The following is an 8874-nucleotide window of genomic DNA, read 5'->3' on the forward strand; positions in this document are numbered from 1 at the left end:
ACACGTACACATCTCTAGCTAGCTAATTCGAATGATGAAGCTATCATCTGCACATAAAACGTTGTCCTTTCGATCATCTCATTGTTGACCTCACCACCACCATCCGGCATCCACGTATTCAAACGTGTATAATTCTAACTTAAACGATTCTTCTTCATCATCTTCTTATAAATGAAATCATCAATGAATGAGGTTGTTTCAGAATTTACATGAAATGGTTAATGAAATGAGTTGTATTTAGACAAATTTTCAAAGTAAAGTTATTAACAAATAAAGGAAGAAGCTAAAGATAACCAAAACTACCAACCTTAGCTTACTTAAAATCTACGTTTTATCTCTTTACTAAAATCAGTATTTATAGATAAGTTCTGTTTCTCACTACACTATTTTCCTTAAAAAAAATATCTCTATGGGTTTCAAACCCATATCTAAATACTATGAGTACCCATTTTTGTTAACGTCTCAATCACTGATTAGCACTGAGAGTTGAGAGATTTTAAAGAACCCCTTACGGTTTGCGAAGTTAATACGATTTCTTAAAGATGGAGAAGCAGATATGTGGGAGTGGGAATATTGATCAAAATCAAGTCGTATTACCACCTGGATTCAGATTTCATCCTACTGATGAAGAATTAATAACTTATTATCTAACAAAGAAAGTTCTTGACAATAATTTCTCTGCTGAAGCGATTGGCGAAGTTGATTTGAACAAGTGTGAGCCTTGGGACTTGCCATGTAAGTATACTCTTTATAATATTCTTAACTTTGTTAATTAGCACAAAAGCATATTAAGATTTCTGGTTTTCTAATTCTGTGTTGTTTTTTGATTGAAGGGAAAGCAAAAATGGGCGAAAAACAATGGTATTTTTTCTGTGTAAGAGACAGAAAGTATCCAACTGGTTTAAGAACTAACAGAGCTACCGAAGCGGGTTACTGGAAAGCTACCGGAAAAGATAAAGAAATTTACAGAGGAAAATCATTAGTTGGGATGAAAAAAACATTGGTGTTTTATAGAGGAAGAGCTCCTAAAGGTGAAAAAACTAACTGGATCATGCACGAATACAGATTAGATGGCAAATTTTCAATTCCTCAATTCCCCAAAAATTCCAAGGTAAGTCCTCTGTTTTTGCTCTGTTTTTAAGGGTGGTTTAGTTTCTTGATTATTTCTTCTTATTTTTAAATATCTTTGTTAATGATTTTTGCAGAATGAATGGGTGGTTTCTAGGGTATTTGAAAAGAAAAATTTATTAACAAGTGGAAAGAAAGTTTATCTTCCAAGTTTCATGAGAATGAATTCATCTTACAATGACGAAATGGCGGGTTCGTCGTCTCTTTTACCACCACTAATGGACACATCCTCAATAGGTAATAAGAGTGACAAATCCAATTACGTGACCTGCTTCTCCAATGCAACAACATTAATGGAACAAGGGCATCAAAAAAGGATGGAGAATATAACTGATCACCAAAACTTCAACAACAACTCAATCATATCAACAACTTCTCTTGTGCCGAACTCGATATACTTGAACCAAACACTTCCGAATATAGGAAATTTTCAATACCCAACTTCTATTTCAGTTGAAGATCAATCTATCCTGAAGGCTTTACAGCTTGAGAATAATCATGGGTCATCATCAAATTGTAAAGCCGAAAGGGAAATGGTGAGTATCTCACAAGACACAGGGTTGACAACAGATATGAACATGGAAATCTCTTCTGTTGTGTCGAACAATGAAATGAGTACTACTACTTCTCGATCGTTCGAAGAACAGGAGGTTCCGTCGACTTCAACTGGACATGTAGATCTTGATTGTATTTGGAATTATTGAAGCAGCAGGAGTATAGTTTTTAGTTTTAGTTTAAGGATTGATTTTTATTTTTCGTATAATTTGATTTGGTGGTAATTGGTATACATTGTATAACTTGACTAATTACATATTCTTTACATTAACAGTGTGACAATAATGTAAGTGTGTATGCGTGTAAAATTTGAATAATTCCGCATGAAAACTTTTCATGCATGTATAATATATGCAAACTAAGTCGCTTTTTCAATTCTCATCAATCATAGAGATTGCCACAAAGTTTATATTGGCGTATTTGGATTTTGTTTTGGAATACATTTTCATGAATTACATTGAATTTCTCTAGAACCTTTTTATTTTTTTATTTAGCAAATTGACTTTTTTTTGTTTTATGATTTTAAAAAAAAAATCCCACCATCAATTCTAGAAAATAAAAGCAAGAAACAGTCACGAGTCCAATATTCTAAGAGCAAGGGTTATGGAGTCAGTGTTCTCATTCAATATGAATGAGTATCACCGGATTTGCTCAAATTAGGTGCTACTATGAAGTGAGAATACTCACTCATTCACCAGTAATCACTCATACACTCATTGGAACGAGTGAGTGGACGAAAGGGGAGATTAAGCGGCTGGTGTTTAGCCTCTTGGGAAAAAATTTCTCCAAGCGGCGGATGTTTAGTCTCTCAAACATAATTTTTAGTTTTTTAATTTAGTTTAAACTCTTTTACTGGGTCCCGCAGAGATTTTATTAATAAAAAAATTGAACATATATCCGGGAGGCACATCTTGAGCCGCTTGGAGAGAATTTTTCTCTCCAAGCGGCTGAAAATCAGACGCTTAGTTTTTGTTTTTTTTAGTTTCTCATGGTTAGAAAATTCCTCATTCACCCAGTCCCTCATTCATTATGGCAGTGAATGAGTGTTTTTCACACTCATTCCATAGCCGTTGCTCTAAATAAGACCGTCTTGAATTAGAGCATCTCCAACAGAGGGTGAAAATATTTTTTTTGAGTGACACATAAGATTTTAGACCCCCATTTAGTATAAAAGCATCTCCAATGGTTAGGTCCTACAAACTAGGAGGGATCAAATATTAAATACGAAGGTGTTAAAGAAAGTCTAAACTACACCTTCGGGATGACCCTTAATTAATTTCATGTCATCAATTTTATTTTTTAAAAATAATTTTTAATATGGAATCAAGCTAAATATATTTTTTTGAATGTTTATCTAAATCTAAAATACATTGTATAACCTTAACTATTGGAGATAGGTTTTAGTATAAATGGTCTTATTAAGATCTAGGGATAAAATCTAAATAAATAGGGATCTAACAATGACATCCACGTAGGATTTTTTTGACCTACTGTTGGATATGCTCTTAGTGAGTTACCATGGGCTTAGTAGTTTCTACATGATCAATGCTTGATCGCTCGCTTGGTAAATTTTAAAAAATGAACCTAATAATTTAGATAAACAGAAACGTTGAACTGGATGTTTAATTACATCAAGTAGGGTCACCTGGATTCCTAATTTTGAACTTATCTTCCCTATATTATAGAGGTAGAATTTAACAGTATGAATGCACCTAATTCACTAGTCATAGAATACCGCAATCATTCCACTCTGATAAATACAGGAATTATGTATTAGCATTTGTACGACTTTTATACATTGTCAATCGTTTGATTCTCTCGTCGTACATTAATTTTCTTAGATTATTTTTACATAATTAAGTATACATCAAGAGGTGTGCAATTTGATCTTCCCTCTTGCCCCATTGATGGAAAGAGTGTTCGACGGTGTGAATGCGCTTATGTTTTATTTTACAAAATTACTATCCAACTAATCATATAAAATAGTACATCACAATTTAGACTCGAATTCAAATCATAAAATTAACAATTTTCATGCTACAACCGGCCTAACCTTTGACTTTTGCTATCCCAATACCCAATTTATGTTGCCTTCATAGAAGTTGACCAGATTATGAAATTTTAAACAAGTAAAATAATTAAGGGTGCACAGGAACCGAGCCGGACCGAGGAACCGTCCCGGAACCGTACCTGTTTTTGTCCCGAACCGAGGAAGGGGGTATAGGTATCGGTCCAAAAAATAGGAACCGAGGCTGAGGAGGTACAGGTACACGGTCTTGCCCAAGTCCCGTACCGTCCGGACCGAAAGAACCGACCATTTGTAGCCATTAGATTTAGGGATAGTAGAGTAATAATAGCCGTTAGATTAAGGAGGGGTATATATACAACCTTAACGCTAGGGTTTTCATTTTTTTTTTTTTTTTCGTTTTCTCACTGAGATGGAGAATTCAGAAGAACTCTGATTCTCTGATTCGTATTCCCTCTTGGTGATTCGTTTCTTTACTTCACAAGAATCACAACTCCACGGACAACAACAGTTTATACCAATTTCAGTGGAATCTCTATCCATCTCAGCCAAATTAACTTCTATAACACGAAGATGGAGTTGGTGGTAATAGTTATATGGCGAGTTCTGAAGCAAACAGGGAAGATAATGGATTGAAGCAGATCGAAATGAAATAAGGGCTTGTTGATGGTGCGATTTGGAGATGTAGAAGAAGAAGCTGGATCTGTTTCTTCCATGGATGATTCATTTGAATGAATGGAACTTACAGAAAAGAGATAATGGATTGAAGCAGATCGAAATGAAATAAGGGCTTGTTGATGGTGCGATTCGGAGATGTAAAAGAAGAAGCTGGATCTGTTTCTGCCATGGATGATTCATTTGAATGAATGGAACTTACAGAAAAGAGATAATGGATTGAAGTCTGTCGATGGGGTTTTGAATTGGACCTGTGAACTCGAGAAGAAGGGTTGGTGGTGGATTGACAGGATAATAAGACGGTGGATATGCAACAATATTAAGATGGGTATGGTTTGATTTTGAAATTGCTGGTGGTGTTCTTGATGATTTCAAAAGCCAAAGGAAATGGGTTTGTGGTAATGCCGAGATTGAAATCAAATTCAGGGTTTTTAGAGATTCTAGTCGAAGAAATAGGGTTGATAAATAATGGGTTTCGATTGATGAATGTGTTTGATTGATGAAATCGCAGGAAGAAGATTAAATGGATTTGAACATGGGTCTGAGAAGATGATGAAGCTGCTACTGTTGATGTGAAGTACAACAAGAAATTGTGCTCGAGAATCAGCAAGAAAAGTACCGACTAGTACCGGAACCGTTCCTGGTACCGTACTTGTCCCGAATGGTACCGGAACCGAGGACACATGTACAAGTACCGGTCCAAAATCTGAGAACCGAGGTTAGGGAGGTACAGGTACTCGGCCTCGGCAAGAACCGAGCCGAACCGTACCGTGTGCACCCTTAAAAATAATGCATAATAAAATAATTTTTATACCTTAAACCTTTATGTGCCGAAATTTGGGTCATGGGAGGAAAGAAAAAGTTGGAATGGAAAAGCACTTGATTGATTGCCTGGCAATGGTGGTTCACCGCTCGACAGCACTTCAACGCGGTAACTTTACTGGTTAGAAACCATTCCAAATTTTCCTTTTGAAATATTGGTCGTGTAAACACCAAATTGACATATGAGTTCGATTATATCCAAGAATGAGTGAGTGTTGTTGTTGCTTTTGCGGCTTGGCTACAAGAAGAATTATTAGCATACGTCTCCAATCGACACGTATAACCATTTTGAACACTGTCTTCATTTCGCTTTCGTCGCTAAAGGTTACGGCCCCTCGATCTCGGCCTAAAATGATGACATCCCTAAAGATTGAGACGTCAAAGCTGCTACCACGTTTCATACCCCACTTCTGTTCATCGTCATTCCAGATAAAGATAATCGAATATGATTGGAACTATACCGAGTACACCACCCAATGAATGTTTGTCGCGTGTACATAAAAAATAAAATTTTGGAGATTGGTCATAAACTTGCCAGAGGTGTTTTAGGCTCCAGTAACCTGTCGTTTACCCAAGTATCGTCGAGTCATATGATTTTGAATCATTTGCATGCACACTGGGGTGGATCAAATATCTAGCAGGTACCTCGGTGGCTCGACGAATACTACAAACGAGAGAAAGAGAGAGTTGGAGAGATCAGTGGGATTTTAAGGTGGGGCCTAACTTGCCAGCTACAATCGCTCACTTGCTTACATGGATTATTACGAATTGACGATGGCGGCTATTAGGCAGGAGGTTTCATAAAGTCTTTGAGAATACAACTCTTTTGTCCAATGGATGACGAAATTCTATGAGATATTTTTTTTGCTTTTGCTAAACGACTAGATTGAATTTGTGTCTTGTGTGCACACAAATCACGAAGTCATCCGAATGCACACAACCAATCATCGTAATCTAGAGTGATTTGTGATGATGATATCCTAGTGTTGATTCCTTGGTTCAAAACCTTCGGGTTTATCATAGCCTCATCTAACAACTCCCTGCGAGGCGTTTGCGCACGGGATATAGGTAAAAACAAAGAAAGCAAAACGTACAAGTAAAGATCCATGGGGTTAGACAAGTATAAAGTGCTGAAATGTAAACAAGACCGAGGTTTACGTGGTTCAGCACTAAGACCTACGTCCACGGGGTTTGTTGTTTCACTATATTCTTCACGGTTACAAGAGTAGTCGAATGACTTTTGGGTTTACATGTTTTTATCTTCTAAGGGATTACCTTGCACTCGCAATCTCTCTCTCTTTCCCTTCCTGATTTTTCCGATCCCCTTTCCTCTTGGTGGAGAGAGGGTATTTATAGGGTTAGAGTGTGGGACCCCTCTCTGGAGGCCGTTGGAACCTTATCTTCTAGTGTCTTGTGTCCATCACGCAGACCTCTGCGTTTGCCACTTGATCACGCAGAGACATCCTCGCTCGTCCCACGGGCTGATCGACACGTATACTGCTCAGAGTGTTTAATGAGGGTAGTTGAGATGCCTGCTCGTGTCAGACAAGTGTCTTCTGCCCCTGTCACGTCCGTGTCATCTAACTTTCTCTCCACCGTTGATCTTAGCTTCTTTTGGGGATGAGATAAAGTAACTCCTTGGGGTTTATTTGGTGTTCCGTAGTGCATCGTATTTTGATGTCCTGGCCTGCATGCTTTCCACGTATTTTTCTATATACACGTGTCTGATGGTGAGATATATGTATACACAATTTGCCCCTTTTATTCGGGCTTGAATGTTTAATGGGTTCCCTCAAGAAAACAGTCGTTGCATATTCTTCTATCTCTCCTAATAACTTTTCCTAGATACTTGGGCACGTCTTTTATTTGTGCATTAACTGCTCATGTAACGGGCACGTTTCCCATTCCTTCATTAATTTTCTTCTCTTTCTTTCGGGTATATTAAGGAGAGAGAATTAATTTCATTCTTCCTAAACATTCTCTCAATTTTAGTTCTTCGTTCTTCAGCCTTTAAATTCTCTGTCAGTCTTCATTCTTCAGCCCTTAAATTCTCTGTCAGTCTTCATTCTTCAGCCCTTAAATTCTCTATCAGTCTTCATTCTTCAGCCCTTAAATTCTTTCCATTGAGCATTAATCACGCTTGCCTCCTCTTTATTTCTGATTTGTTCTTTCTGCTGCTGTTTTTGTTGGTAAGTTTTTCTTTTCTTTGTTTCCATGGTTTTACGCTATGTTAATTTGTAAATTTTCTGCTACTGTTGTTCCTTGTTTGTGATGAAGAAGTTCTTTCAATGCTTGCATGCTAGTTTGCCCCTGTTCTTCGTCTTAAATCAAGGAGGCCATTGTTAGGGTAGGGATTTTATGGAATTTTGATCATGTATGCTAATTTTAGGGTTTCTGCGTTATCGTGTGTGGGTTTCTATTTATGTGGTTTTTTTGATTGTTGGTAATATCCTTGAGTTTGTTTTTGACTTGTTTATGATTAATCTTTTCGCAGCCATGTCTGACCGTCCGCGGCTTCCTTATCAGACTCCTGGTTCTGGTCTATCGAGATCTCCTCCGCGTAGAGAGTCTCAAGATGATGTTCGTAGAAGTCGAGTTTCTTCTGGGGCGAAGGCCTCATCTTCTAGGGAAGAGGTTCTTTCGACCAATCCTTCTGGGTCTCGAAGGGTTGTTGATCGCGCGGTGTCTCGTCCGCGGGATGGTATTAGGAGTACGCAGTCACCGACCCGTGCTGTCTGTTTTGATGTTCCTCCCTTACGTTCTGTAGAGACGAGTGTCTGCCGCCCCCTCCTATAAGTTCATTTAGAGGGAAGAATACCAAAGGTAGTGTTCCGAGGGTTGAGTCTTCAAAGATTCCTTCTTTGAAGAGGAAGGCTTCCGAGGCTTTCGTTGGTTCATCCGGCCCCGCCGAGGAGGATGAGGCTGCCCCATTGATACGCAGCGTTTCGGTCAGTAAGAAAAAAGTAACGTTCAAGCACATTGATCTCGAGATTTTCAAGGAAAAGCATGAGCTTCAAGCCTTCGAAGTTCGTTTCTATGCCCCTGAGGATGATATTACTTACGAGCTTATCTCAAAGTATGAGTTCGATGAATTTCATTTGTTGACCACGATTGGTGCGTTCGAAGCTGGTCTTATGCTGCCGTTGTACAAGTCAGATGATTCCTTATACTATGATGTGCTTGCTAGTCGTTAAGGCTCTTCCACCAATACTCACAGCCGTTCTGTATCGCAACTATCGGGGAATTATCTCCGCGCCCTGAAGGAATGCTATCTGCGGAGTAAGGGGGAAACGACAATGACTTGTTACGTTCCCAATCCCGTGGAGAAGGAATGGTATACTCCTGAGAATTTCAATAACTCCTTCGGTGATTACGTCAACAGTAGGAACCGTAAGCCGTGGAGTGTCAGCCTCCGGAATCTCGCTGCTCCTCGGGGCGAAATTCGTTTGTTAAATGAGGTCAGTGAGCCAAGCTGAAGTATGTTCCCGGCACCGAGAGGTCTAGTCAGCGGAAAATTTTCCCGGCCCGCGATCAAGCGCGACCACGACTACGAGTGGCACGCTACCGTTATCGAAGTGGTTGGTCCATGGGCATACGGTTGGATTCCTGGTCCCCGCGGTTGGCGTCCTACTGAGAGTAGCAAGCCGCGTGAATCTCCTCCTGCTCGT

At 38.9% G+C, this 8874-nt stretch overlaps 1 protein-coding gene across 1 annotated transcript; it reads left to right on the forward strand.

The window, feature by feature from the left end:
- Positions 1–233: 233 nt before the first annotated feature.
- On the forward strand, positions 234–2068 carry LOC113281718 (NAC domain-containing protein 100-like). The gene is made up of 3 exons (XM_026530523.1): positions 234–735; positions 834–1111; positions 1206–2068. The coding sequence occupies exons 1-3, from the start codon at positions 543–545 to the stop codon at positions 1830–1832; spliced, it is 1098 nt and encodes a 365-aa protein (XP_026386308.1). The 5' UTR covers positions 234–542; the 3' UTR covers positions 1833–2068.
- The last annotated feature ends 6806 nt before the right edge of the window (positions 2069–8874 follow it).

The sequence above is a fragment of the Papaver somniferum genome, chromosome 5 (assembly GCF_003573695.1).
Source record: "Papaver somniferum cultivar HN1 chromosome 5, ASM357369v1, whole genome shotgun sequence".
Classification (NCBI taxonomy): Eukaryota; Viridiplantae; Streptophyta; class Magnoliopsida; order Ranunculales; family Papaveraceae; genus Papaver; species Papaver somniferum.